This window comes from Lynx canadensis, chromosome C1 (assembly GCF_007474595.2).
Source record: "Lynx canadensis isolate LIC74 chromosome C1, mLynCan4.pri.v2, whole genome shotgun sequence".
Taxonomy (NCBI): Eukaryota; Metazoa; Chordata; class Mammalia; order Carnivora; family Felidae; genus Lynx; species Lynx canadensis.
Window position 1 is genome coordinate 212,633,506 of NC_044310.1, and position 22,873 is coordinate 212,656,378.

Here is a 22,873-nt window from a genome sequence, read left to right on the forward strand (position 1 = left end):
GAACCTTGGGATTCTCTCTCTCTCCCTCTGTCTCTACCCCTCCCCTGCTCGTTCTGTCTCTCTCCCTCTTTCTCTCTCTCTTTCTGTGTGTGTCTCTCTCTCTCAAAATAAATAAAAATACACATTAGGGGGGAAAAAAAGAATTATCTGTTCCAGGTCTCAAACCGATCTAACTTGTGAAGGTGTATTTGTTCACATAATTTTCTGTCTTCCTTCCCCTTCGGCTGCCCTGTTCCTAGTATGTGCTCAATTTGTGTTTGTTGAATGGATGGATGAATCGGTGCCTGGATACACGGCCGGCCGGCTCGGTGTCCCCGCGTTGCCACAGACACTGCGGGAGGAGCCGCCCTTAGAGCCCTGGGGGGAGAGCCCCAGCCGCGCCCCCCCCCCCCAGCAGCCGGCTGCGGCACGGAAAACGCGGCCCGCGGGCCGGGGGTCGGGCGGAGCTTGGCCCTCGGGGGCGTGTCCTACTGGGCCCGGGCGCCGGCGCCTCGAGAGGGGCGCTTCTGGCGCGCCCTGGCCCCGGCGGCCGCAGAGGACGCGCGGCGGCGGGCATGGAGCGCGAGCTGGAGGAGCTGGCGGCGCGGCCCCCGCGCCCGGCCGAGCCGCCCTTCCAGGCGCTGGTGGAGGCGGCGGGCGGCCGCGGGCAGGTGCTGCTGGTGGGCGAGCTGTGGGAGCGCGAGCAGAGCCGCGCACTGCTGCGGGACTTCGCCCGGGCCGTCTTCCCGCCGGAGCCAGGCGCGGGCAAGCCCGGCGGCGCGGGGCCCGGGGCGCCGGGGGCCGGGGCGCCGGGGGCGCAGAGGCCGCCCGGGACGGCGGGGGCGCGCGCCATCCGCTCGCCGCTCGTCTTCGTGCTGTGCCGCGCGTCCTCGCTGACCGCCCGCGAGCCGCGGCGCCGCCTGCGGGAGATGCTGCGGGACGTGCGCGGCCGGCGGCGGGCCGGCGCGGCGCTGGTCGGGGTGCTGGTGGCCGAGGCCGGGCCCGAGGACGCGGTGGCGCCGGGGCTGCGGCTCCTGGAGGCGCTCCTGCGCGCGGTGTTCGGCCGCCAGGCGGGGGGCCCGGTGCAGGCGGCCGCCTACCGCCCCGGCCACCCGGCCTCCAGCTTGGCCGTCCAGGCGGCCGCCTGCAGAGCGCTGCAAGCTGCGGGGCCCGCGCGAGCAGGTGAGACTACGAGGCCCGGGAGCGGGCGGGCGGGCGGGCGGCGTCGGGGGCGGGGGGGGGGGGGGGGACCCCCAAGTTGGAACTCTTTAGGCCGGCTTCCCTCCTGGTGCACCACAGTAAACTGAGGCCGGGAGAGAGGGGAGGTGCCTAGCACTAGGTCTTCCAGCTAGCGCAGTGGGCCCTGGGCACGGGATCCAGTCTGTTCCGGAAGGATCCAGAGAGCCTTAGAGATGCAGGAGGGCTTGGAAAAGCCAAGCGGGCAAGCTCGAGGCAGGGGAAGTTGGTGGAGAGAAGACTGGATTGGGCTGGGAGCTGGGGGGAGGGAGAGGAGGTGAGAAAGCCTCAGGATGCCCAAGTTTAAAGGTGGGGAGGAGAACAGACCCGGGACTAAGGGCTTGGCTGTGCGCGGAGCTTCTAGGACGCTGTGCAGCTAGAGATGCGACGGGGACGGGGAGGCTCAGTGCAGAAGCGCCAAGGGCTTATCATAGGAATAAGGAAAGGAATAGACGCCAAGACTTGGAGGTAGGGGGACAGGGTGTGAGGGACTGGGGGCCCAGAATTTTCTAATCCTTCTTGGCTACCCACTCTGTGCGCACCCACTGCTGTGTTTCCCTCTACGTTCTCCTGAAGTGGGAGGAGGGGAGTGAGAGGCTTTTCCCAGCCTGGGTGACGACGCTGGGGGCAGTGTCAGAATCTCCTCCACCAACAAGAGCTTTTCTGTATCTCAGGATTAAAGTACAGACATTAAGTGTAGCTGGATCCGGCAAAGCTGAGAGGTGGCAGGATTGTTCTTTGCGTTCCCAGATCCCTCGCCACCCTCACTTTTCCAGCATCTGCTGCCCCCCAAGCCCTCCAGCCTTCCCTGCTTGCTAAAGAGTTAATGAAGACAAAGACTGTGTTCTGCTTCCCTGGGCACTGGTGTGTTAACCAGAAACTGGGAGATGCCAGGCTTGCAGGGGAGCCTTTTCCAGCAAGGAGACCTGGGACCTCTGATGGCACAGATGTCACAGACCTACAAGCTAGCCTGGCCTGCCACGGTGAAGGCCGTGCAGCTCAGCCTTAGAGCCTGCCCCAACCTTCCCCCACATGCCTGCAACCCTTTTCTCTCGAATCTGTGAGCTAGCCAGCTAAATTTGAAACTCTGCAAGCAGTAGCCTGAAAGACGTGGGGAATGTCCTGAGGTGGGTTATTATTGTGATTGTGGATGCCAGCTTCTTCACTGACCTGGCCCCATGGGGCAGAGGAGGGAATTTACACAACCAAATATTCTGTGCTTAATGAGCTGGTGCCTAGAAAATTCTGAGTTCTCAGTCTCTTCGCCCTCTTCCATTCTCCAGAAGCAACTTTTAATTCCCCGGAGCCAAGCGTGCTCTGGCCTCCTAAGTTTTTGTACACATTACAGTTGCCTTGAATGCAGTTGCCTCGGATGAAAGCCATTTTCCCATCCTCCTCTTCACCTGACCAATCCCATCTCATCTTTTGGGACTGGACTTCCTCTTCCAGAAAGCCTTCCCCAACCCTCCCTACTCCCCCTTGTAAATTTGCAAGTGAAATCCCAGAACTCGTAACCGGGTGGTTTTGTCACTTTCCCTCTTAAGTGACATTATATTCCCATTTCCCAACACCCTGCCTGGCCTGCAGAATCCTTGCCTCCTATCAACACTTAAGAAATTTTTTTTTAATTTTTTTTTTACCCTTTATTTATTTTTGAGACAGAGAGAGACAGAGCACGAACGGGGGAGGGTCAGAGAAAGGGAGACACAGAATCTGAAACAGGCTCCAGGCTCTGAGCTGTCAGCACAGAGCCCGACGCGGGGCTCGAACTCGCAGACCACGAAATCATGACCCGAGGGGAAGTCGGCCACTTAACCGACTGAGCCACCCAGGCGCCCCAACACTTAAGAAATTTTAACACTCTGCAAGGGAATCATTCTCTACTGCTTAAACTCGTTTCTACTTTTTTAAAAACATACTAAACAACAATGAAACCTTTCATGACCAAAAGTCATGAGTGTGGTTGTAACTCATTGTCCCCTGGTTTCTTCAGGGTTCTTGCAGTGGGTGGCACCATGGCTTCCTTTGCTACGGTTTTGCTGGCAGCTGGGTCTGGCTTTTTAAAGTTTTCCAGTCTGTTTCCTCCCTGCCTGATAGTTATTACACTTTCAGGTTGCCTGCCTTTTGGCAGTGACCTTTTACCTAGTTTATGTTTAGTTCAAATCCTAATCCAACTAAGCATCCAGTCTCGTTAGGAGAGGGTACAAATTAAGAGTAAATAGATCCCAAGTAAGGATTTATGAACAGGACATTTTGTGTCCCAATTGGCTTTCTCCAGAGAGTTGCGACTCTCTGGGACTGAGGTGCTACTATATAATAAGGAAACTAGACTCAACATGTAATTGTTTTATTGTAATTATCAAAAAAGATTAAATCTGTTCCCATTAAGAAATAGTTTGAACTAAACCCAGGGGGAGAATTTCTGCTCTTTGAGTATTTTCTTTGGTGCTATGGAATTGTTAGTTTCATGGCAGTTGTGTTACACGGTTTCCCAGGCACGATACCCACATCATAGGGTTTTGAGAAGATAAAATAACATAATATATATAAAGCAATCTTTTATGGGGGGGCTCAATTTTTTAAGTATAAAAAGTCCACCCCATTTTATAAATCAAAATCCTTGTGTTTTTAATCAAACAGTTGAAACTAGGGCAGTTGATGATTGAAGCTCTTGGTTTGCTGAACGGATAATCTCTCAGTCCTGTCAAGCACACTCACCTGCTGCCTCTGGGACTTTGTGTTCTTTCTAGTGGCAGGAGCCTGGGAGAGACCCGGCCTCCCAGCACTGCTGGCGTGCTTTTCTTGGGGTCCCTGGAGCCGGGGGAAGGAGCCAGATGCCACCTCCCCCAGTGACCCAGCTCAGGGTGAGTGTGCTGCCTTCCTGGCCTTCTGGACCCTGAGGGCCAGGTGCTTGGGATTATGGGAATGGTCATGTGCTCACAGGGACCTGAGGGATAGAGTGGACCAACATCCATGGAGCACCCGCCATGTGCGGGGCGTGGAGGTGAGTGATGTGAGGTGCCCCTGCCACTGGGCGAGGCACACAGGCTCCCCAGCAGGGCTCTAGCCCCGTGGGTCTCTGACTAATGAAGGCAGTTGGTGCGGGCAGGGCTGCCCTGCAGGTGCCCGCCAGGTGCATAGCGGGGCACTTGGAGCCAGACGCATTCCATCTCCCCTGAGGATCCGGGGAGTATCAGGAACAAGTGACCAGGCAGCTAGGGGTTGGAGATCGTCCTAGGCGGAAATGGTAAGACTTAGAGAGGAAGTACTGTGAACGAAGGCTTGACGGCATGATGTCATGCTCCAAAAAGGAGCCCCTTGTCGGGAGAGCCGGGGGTGAGGTATGGGAGACTGGTAGGGCTAAGGCTGAAGAGGAGAGTTTACACCAAATTGGGCCCCTGGACCCAAGTGTCTGGGGAATAGTGAGCCACTGGTCATTCTGAGCGGTGGGGGGGGGTGTCCAGATTAGAGGTGTTTGGGAGAGGTGGCAGAGTGCGGAGCAGGGAGAGACAAGAGGCAGAACCAGTTAGCAGGGGACCGCCCGGTCCTAGGAGGAACAATGGGCAGCCTGGACCCAATGCTGGCAGTTTGGGAACGGAGAGGAAGCAACTCAGCCTGAAGCCATTTTTAGGGTAGGATCATCAGGCCACTAATAGGAGAAGGGGAGGGAAGACAGTCCTACGAAGTCCCCAGAAGCACTCTGTAGGCATTGAGGCTGTTGTGACAGAGACAAGAAGTACCAGGGGAGTTAAGTTGTAACCAGCCGAATGTATGTGGCCTGCACCCCCAAAGTGTACTGAACAGTACAGCTCTGTTACAGAACGGGCAATGTTTTATTTATTTTTTAAAGAATTTTTTTTAATGTTTATTTATTTTTGAGAGCGAAGGAGGGGCTGAGAGAGAAGGGGACAGAGGATCCGAAGCAGGCTCCGCACCGTCAGCGGAGAGCCCCTATATGTGGGGCTCGAACTCACGAACGTGAGATCATGACCTGAGCCAAAGTGGGACGCTTAACTGACTGAGCCACCCAGGCGCCCCCAGGGGCAAATGTTCTTTATGTTCAAAAAAAATCATAAATCAAATCAAAAATCAGAAGGTGAGGTATCAGCCTTCTACTGGCACGTAACAAGTTACCATAAACTTAGTGGCTTAACACAATGCCCATGAATTCTTCTCGATTTCCATGGGTTAAGCCTGGGCAGGGCTTAGCTGGGCCTTCCGTTCAGGGTCTCATAAAGCTGCATCTGAGTGTCTGCCGGGCTGCAGTCCTTTCTGGAGCCTGAGTCCTTCAAGCTCACTTCGTTGTGGACAGAATTCACTTCTTTGCTGCTATAGGACTGAGGCCCCTGCCTTGTTGGTGGCTGTTAGCTGGGGCTGTTCTCTGCTCTGACAGTCACACCTCTACACATCTCTCAACACAACAATTGCTTCTTCAATTAGCAGGAGACTTTCTAGTCTCCTGTTACGTCACTTAATCATCAAATGTCACCTTTGTCATATACGGTACCCTAATGGAGGGATTCACAGGTCCCACCCACACTCAGAGAAGGGGATTATACAGGATGGATATGCCAAGGAATGGAAATCTTAAGGGTCATCTTAGAATTCTGCCTATCACAGGTGAAAGCTCAAAAAAATTGAAAAAGCAAAACAAGTATTTAAGTCATTTGCTTAATTCTGCCACTTAAAAGTAACTATAATCTGCATTTTGGTGTAGACCAGTCTATTCATCGTTCTACCTATCTAGATCCACTTGTGTTATAGAAATTTTAATAAATATACTTCTATATAATGTATGCATCATCTGCAAAATGCATCAGATATTTAAAACAATTACAAAAATGTTCACTTCAACTTTTCAATCATCATTTTGGATATTTTGGGGAACCAAAGGAAAAAAATAATAAAGCAAAGGAATCCTAAACAATTTTACAGAGATCTTGTATAACTTCCCCCTCTGTAGCATATGACAAATTTTTTCAGTGTTTTTCAATTTATTATTTTTATTATTATTTTTTTCAACGTTTATTTATTTTTGGGACAGAGAGAGACAGAGCATGAACGGGGGAGGGGCAGAGAGAGAGGGAGACACAGAATCGGAAACAGGCTCCAGGCTCTGAGCCATCAGCCCAGAGCCTGACGCGGGGCTCGAACTCCCGGACCGCGAGATCGTGACCTGGCTGAAGTCGGACGCTTAACCGACTGCGCCACCCAGGCACCCCTATTTTTATTTTTGAGAGAAAGCACACACAGCATGTGCATGGGTAGAGGAGGGTGAGAGAGAGAGAGAGACAGAGAGAGAGAGAGAGAGAGAGAGAGAATCTCAAGCAGCCTCCACGCTCATTGCAGAGTCTGATGCAGGGCTCGATCCCACGACCCTGGGTTCATGACCTAAGGTGAAATCAAGAGTTGGATGCTCAACTGACTGAGCCACCTGGGCGTCCCAACAATTTTTTTTAAGTTCTGTTTGGTTAAGTAATCTCTACACCCCACTTGGTATTCAAACTTATGACTCTAAGATCAAGAGTCACATGCTCTTCTTCTTTTTTTTTTTTAAGTATATTTATTTATTTTGAGAGAGAGAGAGGGAGGGAGGAGCAGAGAGAAAGGGAGAGAGAGAATCCCAAGAAAGCTGTGTGCTGAGAGTACAGAGCCTGATGTGGGGCTCAAACCCACGAACCGCAAGATCATGACCTGAGCCGAAACCAAGAGTCGGATGCTTAACTGACTGAGCCACCCAGGTGTCTCTGTAGCATATAACAAATTATTTAATCTCAAGTAGAAGCAAATGTATTAAAATGAAAATTGCATTCATGGACTATGTGTAGGCAATGATATAACATACATAATAAATATAAGATTATACAGACAGACATTTATACATAGTTTTGCAATCAGCTTCCTTCACAATAACATATGGTGGCTGCAGTATTCCACGGCAATGATTGCATATCAACGATATCTTTTCTCTTTTGAGGGGATAGTGTGTAATTGTAGATTCACATGCAGTTGTAAGAAATCATACAAAGAGATCCTGTGCACTTGGCCCAGTTTCCCTCAATGGTAACATCTTGTGTGAAACTATCGGATAATATTACCACTGGGATATTGACATTGAAACAATCCACAGATCCTCCTCAGAGTTCCCCAGTTTTACTTGTATTTGTGTGTGTGTGTGTGTGTGTGTGTGTGTGTGTGTTTAGTTCTATGGAATTTTATGTATCTTTTTTTTAAGGTTTATTTCTTTATTTTGAGAGAGAGAGAGCGTGCACATGTGTGCACGCAGGGGAGTGGCAAGGGCAGAGAGAGGGGGAGAGAGAATCCCAAGCAGGCTCTGTGCTGACAGTGGCGAGCCCGACTGGGCTCGAACTCACGAACCGTGAGATCGTGACCTGAGTTGAAGTCAGATGTTCACCCGACTGAGCCACCCAGGCACCTGCCCCATGCATCATTTTTAATGCCTGACTCCCATCCTGTGGGTGAGCCGTGGTTACCCCATCCCGTAGTTGCACATCTAATCGGTATGTTTGCTTTCAGCTGCAGGCAGAGAAAGCAGGCATAGTAGCACAGGCATTCAGTATCTCACCTAAAAGACGGTCTAGTGGTAGAGTCCGCTTCAGAGCTGGTCGATTCAGGGGCCCAGATTCTTTCCTTCTCTCCGCTGGGCTGCCGTCACTGTTGTTTCATCCTTGGGCTGGTAGGAAGACGGCCGCAGCAGCTCCACTAATTATCCCTAATTATCTCCATAGGATAAAATCCTAGAAGTGGAATTCATGGGTCAAAGGGTATGTACATTTTTAAGGTTTTTGATATGTATTTCACTGTGGTTTTTAAGTAGATATTTGCTGAGGCCAACTCTCTCCCTTTCACTCCTAGTTTATTCACTCCCAAACTTGACCTTCTGATCGGGTGGTTCCTGCTCTTGTGTTCCAGGTCACCTCCAGGACCCTGAGGAGGAGCTGGCCCTGACAGACGTGTTTCCCAATGGAGACTGTGAGGACCCCAGAAAGGGGCTGAGAGCCTGTGATGGATTTGTCCACGCTCCGGCTGAGCCCGCTGGAGACTCAAGATGAAGGCCGGACACCCGGACTGCCTGGGCTCGAACCTGCACTCTGGGGACTGGCGCCTTCTCACTGAGCCCCCTTGCCTCCATGGTGACCTTGGAATGGTGGTAACCACAAAGGCCCCTGCTGCCAGGGGGCTGCCGCATTGAGCCAGCTGGGAAAACTTATTTTCCTGGAACCTGCCCCCACCTCATAATTTGCTCAATCTCTGATCACAGTGAGGTTATTTGTTCTTTCTGTACCTCAGTTTCCCTGTACCATTGGGACAGATGGCTGTCTCCTTTGAGGCTCTGTGGTGCTGTGGCAGCCTGTGGTGTGTTTGCATGAGCATCCATCATTTCAAGTGCGACTGGAAAGAACTCTGGACCAGAAGTCATCAGATCTGGGGGGAGTGGTCTTAGACATGTCACTGAACCTTTGTGGCTTCTGTTTCTCAAATACATGAGGGGACTACCAGCCCAGGGGCTCTCACCCAATGCTCCAGGCAGCATTGGAAACTTTGAGTGTGTGTGTGTGTGTGTGTGTGTGTGTGTGTGTGTGTGTGTGTGTGTGTTGGGAGGGTTACTGTAACTATGAGGTGCCCTTGGCACTCAGTGGTTATTTTACAACGTACAGGACAATCTCAAACAGCAAATTATTGTTCCATCCAAATTGCTCATCATGGCAACCTTGAGAAACTCTGGATGAGCCAATCCCTTCTCCCTGTGAAATTCTAGGAAGAGTCCCCTGGAGCAGAGAGGGTTGGGCTTCCCAAGAACCTGGCTCCCAGAGCAAGCCAAAATAAAGACTGCATTGCTGCCCTGGGGGCCTATTGGGCCAGAGACAAGACATCCAAGTACTTTGCATGCCCTCTCTCTTCCTCATGTTGACATTGATCTGTGCCAAAGCCTTTGAGAATAAGAATGATAGGAATGGCCCACAGCACCAAACAAGGAAAGGTAGGAATAAAGACATGGGACTTTCTCTCGATCTCGGGCCCTTGTCCAAGGTCAAAGCAAACCCAGCCCAGAGGTGCCAAGTTCCTGAATCATTTTTTCTCTGTTTATGAGTCAGACAGGGTCGATGATGTTCCCTTAAAAGCCAGGAAAGCCATCCGTTCACTTGTAGAAGGAGCTCTGCATTACCTCCATTGCCTTCCTTGCCTGCCCCTGGAGTTAATACGGTCTTTGGAGTGGCAAGCGCATCTCCTGATTTTCCATGGTAGGAAGCGCTATCTAAGCAAAGTAGCTGAATTCATTCATTCGTGCACGGTTTGCTCAGCAGACGTGCTGTTGGGCAGGTTTCTGCCCAGGGTTCTGCAAGATGCTGCATGACTTCCAGTAGTTATTTTGGTTTCCATTTCTGGTACCAAAATGTGGAATTGGGGTTGAGGGGCTGTATGAGATCAAGGAGGGTCCCTCCTGGCTCTATGCTTCAATTTATTCTTCATAATCAGCCTAATTCAACCCCTCTCTGCCTCATGGGGATAGTGTAAGGGCAGACAGGGTGACATCTTATTTGGGGTTTGGTTAACAGCAGGTGTCATTTTAATAATGCAAGGCTGTCTCACCGATAAGTGGACCCAGCTGACCTCCTTCTCCGCAAGAATGAACTCAATGAATTAACTTTTGATTTTGTTTTAAAATGGGGAGACTGGTATTTTTGAAGCTGCTATATTTTTCTATTTCTCTGTTAATTTCTTTGTAATAATCGGGATGGAGTTTTGTTATTTGGTGGGGGGAGGGAGCTTTTATTAAGTTAGGAAGTTATCTAAGGCAGAAGTTCCAAGGCAGCCCGCCTCTGCTGTGTTCAAAAATCTTTTGTATTTGTTAACAATATTTGAGACTTGAGAGATTGCACATAAAAAAGCTAGTTTTCTAGGGTGGAGGATGGGGCAATGCCATCATCTCCAGTTTGCTGCAACCCCCCTCCCCTGATTGGAGGCCCCCTCCCAGCCATCTACACCGCCCCCCATCCACTGCACTTCACTCACGTAAGCCACCTGCCTGATCCTGGAGGACATATGAGTTTGCAAGCCTGTGGGGTAAAGGGTGGTTTGCATATTATTTTTTCATTGCTTTCAGTATCTCTGGTGAATAGTTGAAGAGAGAAGGTCTTTACTGCGATTTGTGTTCTGCCTCCCAACAGATAAACACAAGACTGAGATCCTTCCGGGTCTAGCTTGGCTTCCTTGACACATGGCTAAGATAAGCACTGTCCTTTTAGGAACAGCCTAGTTGATATTTTCTAGCAGACAGAGGAGTTAGGTGCTGGAAGGGATGACCTTGGTGGTAGATCTCTTCCAAGGACTCTTCCAAGGCATGAAGATTGGATGGGCCTGTCCGAGAATAGAGGCCCTGGATTAAGTCGGTGGTACCAGGAGCCATTGGCGAAGGCCTCCGGTCAAGTCATGGTCTGGACTGTTGGGTATTAATCCTTCTAATATGGCAGTAATTGTGCTGCTTCTGACTTGAATCAATAATTCCTTATATCTAATAAAACCAAACGGTACCTCATTGCTGTCTAATCAAAACCAGAATGGATCTTCCCTTTCATTTTCATAAGGTGTTCCTTGCAAGGGCCCCTGGGAGCAGAGCATCTGGGCAAAAGGTGGGAACTTCTGGAATAGTTTGGCCTGAAACACTTCCATTCCCGCCCTAGATCACACCTCCACCACCCTATTGGCTAGAATTGGAAAATCTATAGCTGGAAAGTAAATACTTGAAATTTTTGAAAAAGATAACATTTAGCTTGGTATTTAACAGGATGTGTGTGTTTTGTGTGCCCATATGAGCATGTTTAATGAGACCAAATGGCCTTGCCTGAGTCTCAGAGAGCCCTTTATCATTTGTGTCATGGTGCCTTTCCTCTCAAAGAATTTGTCTCCAAGACTTGCCACACACAAGGAATCCCTTGGTTGTCAAACCAAAAACAAGGCAAAGCTGCAAAGGGGCCAAGGGCCGAGCCCCCCATACCTGTGTGCTCTAAACAAGTCCCTCTTATCCCAGACAGAGAACCCAGGGCCCAGCCTCACCAGAAAAGGCGATGACAGCCATGTTAACCTGATGGCAGCTGCACTTCAAAGTGTAACAGAACCGCGGTGCGGGGCTGGGTTCCCTGTAGTCAGCAGGCCTGCACTTTGTCCTGTTTGGATGGCAAACACGATCAGCGCAGTGGAGACAGCCTTTTGTTTTGTGCCCAGGGGCTGCACAACTCCCCTCTGACCTGGTTTTGTGTGTTAGTGGATCAAGGATTGAGACAGACCGTTGTTTGTGTAATTTTAGAGTTCAAAGGAAATGAGGTACAAGGCAGCGTGGATGACCAGGATCCTGCATGAATTCCTCAGGTGCCTTTGGCCCCTGAGCCAGAGCCCTCTGGTTGCATTATACTTGGGGCTGCCGAATCGGGAACAGAAACAGAGCCTACCAGCCGGGCCATGCCATGGCTCACAGACCTACCGAAGGGACCAGGGTGTGGGATTGCTTGGGTCCGAAGTTGGGCTGGGCACTAGGGCCACTGTGGGTCCAGGGCTTGGCAAGGGCGAGAGACCCCTCTGGCTTCTTCCCTGAGCTCCCCAGCCCCAGCCAGGGCTCCTGCTTCAAATGCAGACCCACACCTGCATGTTCCATGGCTGGTGAAATTCAGAGACACTCCAGTAGGAGTTCAGATGTTAAGTCTTTTTTTTTTTTTTTAATTTTTTTTTTTTCAACGTTTATTTATTTTTGGGACAGAGAGAGACAGAGCATGAACGGGGGAGGGGCAGAGAGAGAGGGAGACACAGAATCGGAAACAGGCTCCAGGCTCCGAGCCATCAGCCCAGAGCCTGACGCGGGGCTCGAACTCACGGACCGCGAGATCGTGACCTGGCTGAAGTCGGACGCCTAACCGACTGCGCCACCCAGGCGCCCCTCAGATGTTAAGTCTTAAGTCAGGCTTGTTGCTATCGTTCTCTGCACTCATTTGGAGTAGTTAGGCACTTAGTCCTTGTGACTAAGCTCTCATTTTGAGTTCTGGTTACCAATACTGGGCCTCTGTCTTGTCACCCTGCGTTCCCTTTTCCTCACTGGTCAGTGAGGGCTTCTCAGATCATTCCCCCAACCCCAGACTATCCTAACCCTGACCACCTGCTGTCCCAGATATATCGCCCACTCCAGAACTCCTGGCTGCCAGGACAGCCACTCCAAGCCCCTTGCTCCCTGATGGGAGTGGGTCTCACCCTTAGCCTCTGCCCCTCAGTCCGGTCTGGTCCAGCACGTGCCAGCACCAAAGAGCAGAACCAGGCCCAAATGGCAAGTCGGAACGAGAGTTCTGGGTAGGTCTAGACCGGCCCTGTCTAAGAGAAATCTAACATCAGGGACGTATATATGTCGGTTTAGATTTTCTAGTAGCCACATTAGAAAAAAGTAGGGGCGCCTGGGTGGCTCAGTTGGTTAAACATCCAACTCGTGATTTTGGCTCAGGTCAGGATCTCACAGTTTGTGAGGTCAAGCCCCACATCGGGCTCTGCACTGATCGTGGAGCCTGCTTGGGATTTTCTCCCCCTCTCTCTGCTCCTCCCTTGCTCATGAGCACTCTCTCTCTCTCACTCTCTCTCAAAATAAATAAACTTGAAAAAAAGGAAAGAAAAATAATTGACAAAGCAATGAAATTAATTTAAATAATATATCTTATTTAGCCCCATATATCCAAAATAATATTATTTCAACTTAAATATAGAAAGATTTTGAGACATTTGGCATCTTTGAAATTCTGTGAGAATTTTACACTTCGAGCTCAATTCAGACACTAAATTTTTGTTCAAAGTACTTGATATTGTTCCAAACATACTTAGAAGTTTCCCATAACTGAATTGGGTGCCAGTCTTTAAGTTTCAATGAGATAAAATAAAATTTAATTTAAAAGTTCCTGGATTGAACAGCCACATATCCAGGGCTCAATATCACCTGTCGCTAGTGGCCACCGGATGTGAAAGCAAGAGTCTAGAGAACACTGGAAAGGTGGAGACCTGTCTTGGGGGTTCACTGTGGGGTTCCCACCCCACCCCCGGGACTCCCAGCAAGGAGTTGTCCTCATGGAGACCATGCCCAGGGTGGAGAGATTTCAGCATCTCAGATGGCTTTGCGGGTCTCTGGGCCTCGGTCCACCCGGGGCGATTCTCGCCCCACCCAGGCCTTTCCCTCCCACCAAGCACCCGCCCACCGGAGGCCCACGTCACCCGCTGCGTTTCACGCTTCTACTCCCGAGAACAAATGCCTTCCCTCTAAAAGCACGTGGCAGGCGTGCTGTACGTGAAGCAGTCAGCAGCCTCTCCGCCAGGCCCTGTGACATAAGATCTGAGGTTCATTGAACGCTGCTCTATGCCAAACCCTTGACTAGAGCACCCCCCACCCCGGACCAGTGGCCCCGCCAGGCAGGTGGACCCGCCCCCTGTACGCCTGGGATCGAGTGACCCCACCGCCACAGCGCCGCTAAGCGGCAAAATATCGGAGATTTGATCCTGCTGTTCCTGGCTCCGACGCCTGCCCTAATCAACTCATCACGCTTCTGCTCAAAAAGCAATCAAGCTCGATTCTTGGCAGGAATGAGCCCTCCTAAGACCCAGGATTCAAATGCCTGGAGGTGGGGCGCCGGGGTGGCAGGGAGCGGGGGATGTGGGTGGCCAGAGGGTCTCGCACGTAGCGGAGTTTTCTGCCTTCCGGGGAGCACTGTGGCCTCTAGAGGGCGCCGCGCCGATCAGGGAGTGGCTCCAGGCAGAGCGTGGTACTGAACCCTTTTTGAGGTGGGTTTCTTCCCTTCACCCTGACGGAGACCCCGGCCAGGCCGATACCCGGGTGAGCCCACAGATGACCTTGTCTGGGCTCTGAGAACTTTCGTGTCGCTCCTAAATTTGGAGGGAGATAGTTGTTTATGAACAGAGCACTGGCTAAGAATTATTTCTGTGATTTTGGTATGTCCTCAAACTTCTTTGAAGATAAATATATCTCATTTTCAAATCTTGGAGAGGGATAGGAGCCTGGGTGGCTCAGTTGGTTAAGCATCAGACTCTTGATTTCTGCTCTGGTCACGATCTCATGGTTCGTGGGTTTGAGCCCTGCGCCCAGTTATGCACTGGCAGCACAGAGCCTGCTTGGGATTCTCTCTCTCTCTCTCTCTCTCTCTCTCTCTCTCTCTCTCTCTCCCTCTCTCACTGCCCCTCCCCTACTCTCTCTCTCACTCTCTCTCTCAAAATAAATAAGTAAACTTAAAAAAAAAATCTTGCAGAGGGCAAGGGTTTGAGAGACATAGGTATGAGTTCTAGCATTGTGCCAATAAATAACTGACCCTGCGTTCATCCATTCATTCAACAAACATTTATTGAGCACCTACTGTATGCCTAACACTGTGCTAGTTACTATAGGGGATACTGAGATGAATAAGATGTAGCTTGTTCCCTTGAGAAGGTCCTGGTCCAGTTGGAACGTGGGCAAGGAGACAGGATACTAACTGTGTGGGGTAAAGTCCGTAAGAGGGCACATAGTGGAGTGGTCAAGAAGGCCTACCCGGAGGAGGAGCTGCTTGTTAGCTGAGGGGGAGAGGGAGAGGAAGACAGAGGGAAGAGCAAGTACCAAGGTCAGAGACGAGGTGCGTGACGGCATGGCCACTCTGGGACATAAAGATTGAGGGTAAGCAGGGTTGGGTGAAGGTCTTGGGGGAGAGAGTCCTTGTCTTCCTTGTTTTTGATTGTGCTCTGGGCTGGCTGGGAAGAATGGACTGGGGAATCATGAGATGGTAAGCAGGAAGTCAAAGCTGTTGGAAGCTGTTGCAGCCAGGAAAGAAAAGGGGCAGCCAAGACCGTTGGGAAATGGAGCTGCACTAATGTGAGAGACATTAGACTGACCGGATCGGGTACAGACCAGGTGAGGGGCAGTGAACAGTCAAGTGCACGCCCCAGGGCCCCGCTACGGTAGCTGTTGGGTGCCCTTCGCCACACTGAGATCAAGGCAGGAGACAAGAATGGAGCTTTGAGGTTGTCGAGTTAAGGATTATCTAGCAGAGATGTATGGTGCGTGTGTGGGCCTGGTGCTCGAGAGAGAGGACAGGCATGCAGGGATCTATTTTAGTGTATAGCAATGGGAGGCATTGATCTCTCACAGGGAGAATGCGGAATGAGACAGAAAGAAACTCAGAAGAACAAAGCATAAGAATAGAGCTCGGGATGAGGGCTGAGGGTTTCAAGGAGTGGAGGCAGTGGTCAGAGTTGAGTTTTGAAAAGATCGCCCTGAGTAAAGAATGCACAATTGAATGGAGAGGAAGAAACCAAAGGCCTGGAACAGCCATCCAGGTGGAAAAGCAGAATCCCCAGGAAGAGAGGGAGCCCCTCACAGGGTTCCCACAGGGCTCAGATGAGGTTGTGGCAGCTGCAAACACAGTATTCAAGCCAGAGACATGATTGTCCTCCCACAGGGGATTTCTTCTCTTTGAAGAGCAGGGGTGGCGACTGGCCTCCTCGTTTGTTTTGGTTTTTGTTTTTGTTTTTGGGTTTTTTTTTTTTTTTTAATGAGAGATGGGTGGGGCCGGAGGGAGAGGGAGAATCTTAAGCAGGCTTCATACCTCTGTGCAGAGCCCCACGTGGGGCCGGATCTCACCACTGTGAGATCATGACCTGAGCCAAAATTAAGAGTTGGGCACTCAACTTGACTGAGCCACCCAGGCACCCCTCCTCTTGTTTTAAAACATTTTGAACTAGTTGCCAACATTTATTTTTTTATTGAGATATAACGTAACATTGTGGTTAGTTTTAGGTGTACAACATAATGACTGGGTATGTGTATATATTGGAAAATGATTACCACAATAAGTTTAGTTACCATCCAGCAGGGTGTCAGTATAAATTTTTTCTTGTGTTTAGAACTCTAAAAACTTTCATATATACAATACAATATCTTTAACTATAGTCACCATACTGTAACATCCCCAGGACATCTTTTTAGATTGAAGTATAGTTGACACACAATTATACATTAGTTTCAGGTTAATAGACCTATTTATCTTATAACTGGAAGTTTGTACCTTTTGACTACTACCTTCACCCATTTCACCCAAGTTACCACCATTTTTTTAAATTAAAAAACAATTTTTTAAGAATTTATTTTGAAAGGGAGAGAGAGAGCATGCACATAAACGGGGGAGGGGCAGAGAGGGAGAGAGAGAGAGAGAGAGAGAGAGAGAGAGAGAATCCCAAGCAGGCTCCATGCTGTCAGCACAGGGTCCAACATGGGGCTCAATCCCACAAACAGTGGGATCATGACCTGGGCTGAAACCGAGATTCGGACACTTAACTGACTGAGCCACTCAAGTGCCCCCAAGTTATCACCATTTAAAAGTCATATTTCATATGAAATTCTGATTTCTGGCTTTTCTTGCAAAAGTCATAAGCTTTCAGGGGCGCCTGGGTGACTCAGTTGGTTGGGTGACTGACTTCGGCTCAGGTCATGATCTCACAGTTCATGAGTTCGAGCCCCATGTCAGGCTCTGTGCTGACAGCTCAGATCCTGGAGCCTACTTCAGATTCTATGTCTTCCCTTCTCTCCACCTCTCCCCTGCTCACGCTCTGTGTCTCTCTGTCTCTCAATAATAAATAAACGTTTAAAAAATTTAAAAAGTCATAAGCTTTCACAACAGCAGCCCTACATTTTGCACAGCAACGCTGGGCTACTCAGCCCCCACTCTCTTTCAATGGGACACTCATTCTTCGTGTTCGTACAGTTATCACCATGCCCTCCTGCCTCCCTGACACTGTTAGTTGCCATTCACCATCATGCTGATCTAATATTATACTCAGACTGCTTCACTCCTTTACATCACCTGTTACATTTGTGATTCCTCTAGAAGTTCCGGGCATACAAGCGTCTTTATATGAGGGATTGTCCAAAATGCATCCGTAAAATGATACTCCCAGACATCTGTTTATTTTTTGTGCACACTTCCCAGGGCAGTGCCTTTCATCCTGAGCTATAGGGTCTTCAAAAGTGTTTCATAGTTATATTTGATATATTTTAACAAGCTTAGCTTAAGAATACTAATTTAAAAAATTCACACATACACTCCAACATGTTATCAAGCAAATTTTAATTGCACCGCAAAATATTTTTGTGCCAGTAGGTTACATTGCTTTCACAAGGCCTCAGAAATAATCCTAATTTTTCTCTTTCAGAAATAATCTTTTCTAACTGCTATCCAATCGATGAGTAACTTGATGATGTAAGGCAAGTGGCTTAAAAATGCCACCATCTGTCTCTAACCTTTGTCAAGGCTTTCTCAGTACTGGCTATTGAAGCAAATTGGCCATTGAAGCTGGTGTATGACTGCAAACAGGGACCACAACTGCCATTTCAAATTAGGTATATGAAACACCAAGAACCTGTTGTTATTGGAGGAAAGAAGAATTAGGCAAGTGGAAACAAGAATGGAAAGCTTTTTTTTTTTTTCCTTTGGGACATTTTCACTGTATATGTTTCTACACTTCTATAAAACAATGTACTGTGTTAATGACTCTAAATGTAAAACAAAATTCTCATGGTTTAATTTTATTCGAAAGCAGTGAATACTTAGGGATTCATTATGACAATCAAGCATTTCTGTGAGGATTTCTTTAGAAGACGGGTTCTGCTTTTTAAAAACTTTTGAGACTCGGGGCGCCTCGGTGGCTCAGTCGGTTAAGCATCCGACCCCTGCTCACGGTTGGTGAGTTTGAGCCCCACGACAGGCTCTGACAGCTCAGAGCCTGGAGCCGGCTTCGGATTCTGTGTCTCCTTCTCTCTCTGCCCCCACCCCACTTGCACTTTGTGTCTCTCTCTCCCTCTCTCAAAAATAAATAAACATTAAAAAGTGTTTTTTAACAAAGAAATAAAAACTTTTGAAACTCATTTCTCTAAGAAAACGCTCTTTGCCCTGATGCCAAAGGTTTGGCTGAGGTGGATGCTGCAGAGAGACCGCCCAGGCGGCAGGTGGCGCTGCGAGCTCCGCGAGCACCTGCCCGCAACACCCTTTCTCTGAGCAATGGCGGGTGATGATGGGGTCCTCTTTCTGGGGGTGGCCATTCTGAAGCCTGATCGCAGGTGCGCAGTGGTGTCCGCGCCCCAGCGGGAGCGCCGAACCTCGAGGAGGGTTGAAGAAAAACATGGAGCTCTCCTGCACCCTTCAGCGAGGGCCAGGGCGGCGGTCGGGGCGCGGAGAACCGCAGGCCGGGGGAGAATTCGCGCCGAGCAGCAGGCGGGGAGGCGGGCAGCCCCGGAGCGGGCGGGGTCCTGGAAGAGAAGCGAGCCGGCGGCCTGAGGAGGCTACTGACTGAGCAGCGCACCGGGAGAGCGAGCAGGCGCGGCGGAGTGGACGGGCCCGGAGCTGACAGATACACGGCGCGGCCGGGACGGCGAGCGAGCGGGCAGGCCTGTGCGGGACGCAGCCATGATCACCTCAGCTGGTGAGTGCGACCGCAGCCGGCGCCGAAAGGGAGGAGCCGCCACGCCGGCTTTTAGCTGAGTCAGGGCCGGTGACTGGGCACCTCCCGGCGGAGCGCCGGCCCGCGCGGCCCCTCGCTGCCCACGGCCCAGCCCCCGGGCCGGGGGCTGGCAGTCCGGTCCGGCCTCTCTGAGGGCCCCGCGTCCCCCCCCGGGCTCGGGGGAATCGCGCCGGCTCGACCGCCTGGGCATCCCTCCCCAGTCACACCCCCGTGCCCGGTCCCGAGGAGCTACCTGGGCCCTTCTCCGGCCCCGGGGCGGCGGAGGTTCTAAGTTCTGCGCCTCCCGAAGTCGGCCCTGTGGGGCCGTCTCATCCATCCCAGGGCTTCCTCGCAGGTGCTTAGGATGGGCCGGTCCCCCTGTGCGGTCGGCCGATAGGGCGGCCTCCCTGCAAGTGCTCTGGCCCCATCCTCCTGATAATTATATTGAGGCGGGTGGTTTCTGGGCCTCTTCCAAGAGGATTCAGTTAAAACGCCCAGACAACTTTTGTGTGCGGTGAAGACAACACCCGGAGACAGCATTACGCTGCGAATCATTGTGTGGTTTGGAGGCGAGGTGCTCAGTAAACATTCTGCATTGAGCAAAGAATTCGCGGGTGTGCGGAGCCGGCTTCACACGCTTAACGTTGTAGATGTAGATTCGGGTAATGACATTTGAAATGGGATAAGCTGTACAGGTCTGGCGGCGATTTTTAAGCCCCCTGCTACAAATTGATTTGCGTGTAGCTGCCCCCAGCCTTGATGTCTCTCTCTTTCTTTTTCTTTCTTTTTTCTTTTCTTTTCTTTTCTTTTTTCATTTCTTTCTTTCTTTTTTTTTCTTTCTTTCTTCCTTTCTTCCTTTTTTGCTTGCCTGCTTACACACCCTTTTCTCCTCCTGTTTTATTTATGCTTGTCCCTCAAGCATTTTGTTGTGAGCTAAGCTGGTGATCAGAATAACTTGTAAGGAGCTCAAAACCATGCATTTGTGAGGATTGCTTAAAGAAATTGGTGGAGACCCCAGGGACGTAATAGCTACTCTCAAAGACTTCAAGAGCCGTCACCTGCACCTGGAATCAGACTTTTGCCCCCAAAGAATACAAATGAGATGAATTTGAGTTGAATAGGGAAGAGTTTTTCCAGTCCCGGCTCTCCAAAGGTACAATCAGCATGAAGTCTCTTGCCATTTGTAAACGTGGGCCTCGTTCTACTTCACATCCGTCCACTACCACCGCTTATTTGCCGGAGACCGCCTTTTCTTTTGCTTGGGTTACCGTAACAGCCTGAAGATTAGGTTTTTCCACTGTTACCTGCATACATTCCGTTCTCCTTGCCGTAGTCAGGGTATTTTTTTTCAAACTTAAATTTTTTTTTTTAACGTTTATTTTTGGGACAGAGAGAGACAGAGCATGAACGGGGGAGGGGCAGAGAGAGAGGGAGACACAGAACCGGAAGCAGGCTCCAGGCTCTGAGCCGTCAGCCCAGAGCCCGACGCGGGGCTCGAACTCACGGACCGCGAGATCGTGACCTGGCTGAAGTCGGACGCTTAACCGACTGAGCCACCCAGGCGCCCCTTTTTTTTCAAACTTTAATCACACAATATCATCTTTCTGGCTTTGAATCTCCAGTGATTTCCACTGTGTTTAGAACCAGATCCAGTCTTGTAACCCGAGACTTACCTGGCTGGATACCTGCCTTGTCCTACACCACTCACTGCATCCGAATCTTACCGGCCTTTCTGTTCCTTGAGTATGTCAGTTTCTCTCCTACCTGAGGACCCTTCCCTCTTTTTAGACTCTTTTTCCTCGAGTTTTCCCTTAACTTCTCCGTCTTTAGTATCGGTTCAAATGTTAGTCTTTCCTGATCATTCTGTTAAAACGTGCTGCCTGCCTCTCTTCCCCTTGGCTGTCCCCTCCCTTCATCGCAGTCCTGTGATTACTTTGTTTACTTGCCTGATAGCTTTCTCTCTGATACAATTTTGGGCGACAGACTTGTCGTTTTCATAATTCTTCGAGCACCGTCAGGCAGATGGCAAAAGTTCACAAGTATGTCTTGAATGAAGAAATCATTAGTCAGCTAATCAAATCAATAAATCGATCCCTAAAGTGTTTTGGAGGCTGAAAAAGCGCTTGGTGGGAATATAATGGGAAGAATTTAAGCCTTTTGGTGGTAAGAATAAAGGCCTTTGAGGTCCTACTCTGAGACTGTGGTGATGTGCTATATTTGTGGTGAGTGTGTATTTGTTACTATCATTTGTTATGTTTACTGAATTAGCTTCTGCTCCAAACCTTTTGTCACCTTATTTCCTGTCCTTTGGCTCACAGTGGCTTAGGATCTGTCCCAGGTGCTAAACAGGCTAGCTTCATGGTTCTGGTGTGGATTCATCCGTTCATTTGTTTATTTCTCTACTCACTTGCTGGGCACTAAGAACACAGTGACGAATAAGAGGTGAATGTGGATTGTTACATTTTTCAAACCATTTGGCAGAGAAAGGGAGTGGAGAGATAGAAAGATAGGTGGTTACAGGAGAGAGATGGAAAATTGTTGTTTTTTTTTTAACATAATATAGGCACAGAAAGAGAAATTATGCTACAAAGCTTTAAAACAGTAGCCTCCCACTCCTCTTTCCTCTTCTTAATCGCTGGAGACAGCCACTTTCAACTTTTAAGCTGTTTCCACTGGAACATACGTCACTATTTATAAATCACATCCAAAGTTTTCTATAAACTGATTGGATAAGTTACATAGGATCTGCTTACTTTTTATTAGGGCAGGAGAGATTTTTCTAGCATGCTAAACTTTTCACATGCCTTGTGTATCTCCCCTCCCCTGTCCAAAGGAGCGTTCTATTTTGTTTTTAAGATGAGAAAGATTTGTGTATGGAGTGTAGAGTATCTGATTTAGTTGTGTTCCATGAACAAAGGCTGTATTTCTAAGCCAGGATAACCATGTAACAAGCTAGTCATAAGTGAAACCAAATAGGAGAGTGTAAAAAATTCATTATCTCTTTTGGTAAAAGCAGTTCAGACACATCATTGATGATGGGCAATGGGTAGCATTTGTAGTACGTTGATGAAGTGTTCGGTTGTTCATGATCTGTTCCACATTTAAAGCATTCTTGTCTATCAGCTATCCACGTCACTAGTTCAAAATCCCACCCATTACATTTTTTAATTTGTTTTCTCTCCACTCTGTCAGTTTAGCCTCTCTGTTCTGGACTTGTCCTACCAAACTAGAGTACCAAGAAGTTCTTTCTATTTGCTTTTTGCTTTTAGAATAGCATTATGACCTAGCCAGCACCATGGTGTGATTTTGTTGGCTATATTTTGTATCCTTTCCTGTATGGCTCTCTAAAGACTGCTGGAGTTATTTGGCAGACTGACACCAATTAAAAATGGCGACATCTCCTAAGTAAAGTTGTCTTGATCAACTTTAATCAACTCACAGTTTGAACTCAGTGTTCCAGAATGATTTTAAGACCTACATGGAAAACCTGTATCTGAGAGACAGTTTCTTTGTGGTCTAAGGACACTAATTTCCCATATATTTTTTCTAATAATCCCTTTGACTGTATTTCAAGGTGTATTCTTTTGGAGAGGTTAGTTGTTTCCTTTACTCTCCAGTGTTCATGTTAACACTTCAGGGTCACGGGAGGAACACTGTGCTTGGGAACTTAGAATTCAGAACAAGTCAAATTGCTCATCATTTCACATAACTTCTAGGTTACTTGTGATAACAAGGAGGTGCCTTGAAATAATTGATGTATTTTACCCTGTTGAGTTGATTACGCTCTTTTTTTTTTTTTTTTTTGGTAAATAATTTTATAACTGTTGGTTTATTTTGTGTGAATAAATTTGTTCTCAAACAAATTGTCTGGGAAGGTTTCCCCTTGATCAGTAACTAGGCCAGTGATTATCAAACTGTATTATCGGTATCCCAAGGAAAACTTGTTGCCCTGTAACTGGACCCCACCCCCACATTTTCTGATTTAGTAGATCTGGAATGAGGCCAAGAATTGCATTTTTAACAAGTTCCCAGGTAATGCTAATGCTGTGGATGCAAGGACTACACTTAGAAAACTATTGAATTTGGCAAATAATGTGATATATGTGGTGTCATGGTATCATAAGGATTTGATAACATA

The 22,873-nt window shown here is 49.2% G+C and overlaps 2 protein-coding genes across 2 annotated transcripts in view; both read left to right on the top strand.

The window, feature by feature from the left end:
* The first annotated feature begins 554 nt into the window (after nucleotides 1-554).
* On the top strand, nucleotides 555-10,785 carry CC1H2orf72 (chromosome C1 C2orf72 homolog). Its single transcript, XM_030326662.1, has 3 exons — nucleotides 555-1,161; nucleotides 3,966-4,079; nucleotides 8,149-10,785. Exons 1-3 carry the CDS (start codon nucleotides 555-557, stop codon nucleotides 8,286-8,288), a joined length of 861 nt encoding a protein of 286 aa, XP_030182522.1. The 3' UTR covers nucleotides 8,289-10,785.
* A 7,744-nt stretch (nucleotides 10,786-18,529) lies between these two features.
* PSMD1 (proteasome 26S subunit, non-ATPase 1) overlaps nucleotides 18,530-22,873 on the top strand; it is a 95,315-nt gene continuing 90,971 nt past the window's right edge. Inside the window, exon 1 of the mRNA XM_030324987.2 lies at nucleotides 18,530-18,717. Coding sequence (XP_030180847.1) covers nucleotides 18,702-18,717 — 16 coding nt within the window. The 5' untranslated portion in view covers nucleotides 18,530-18,701. The remainder of the gene's footprint in view (nucleotides 18,718-22,873) is intronic.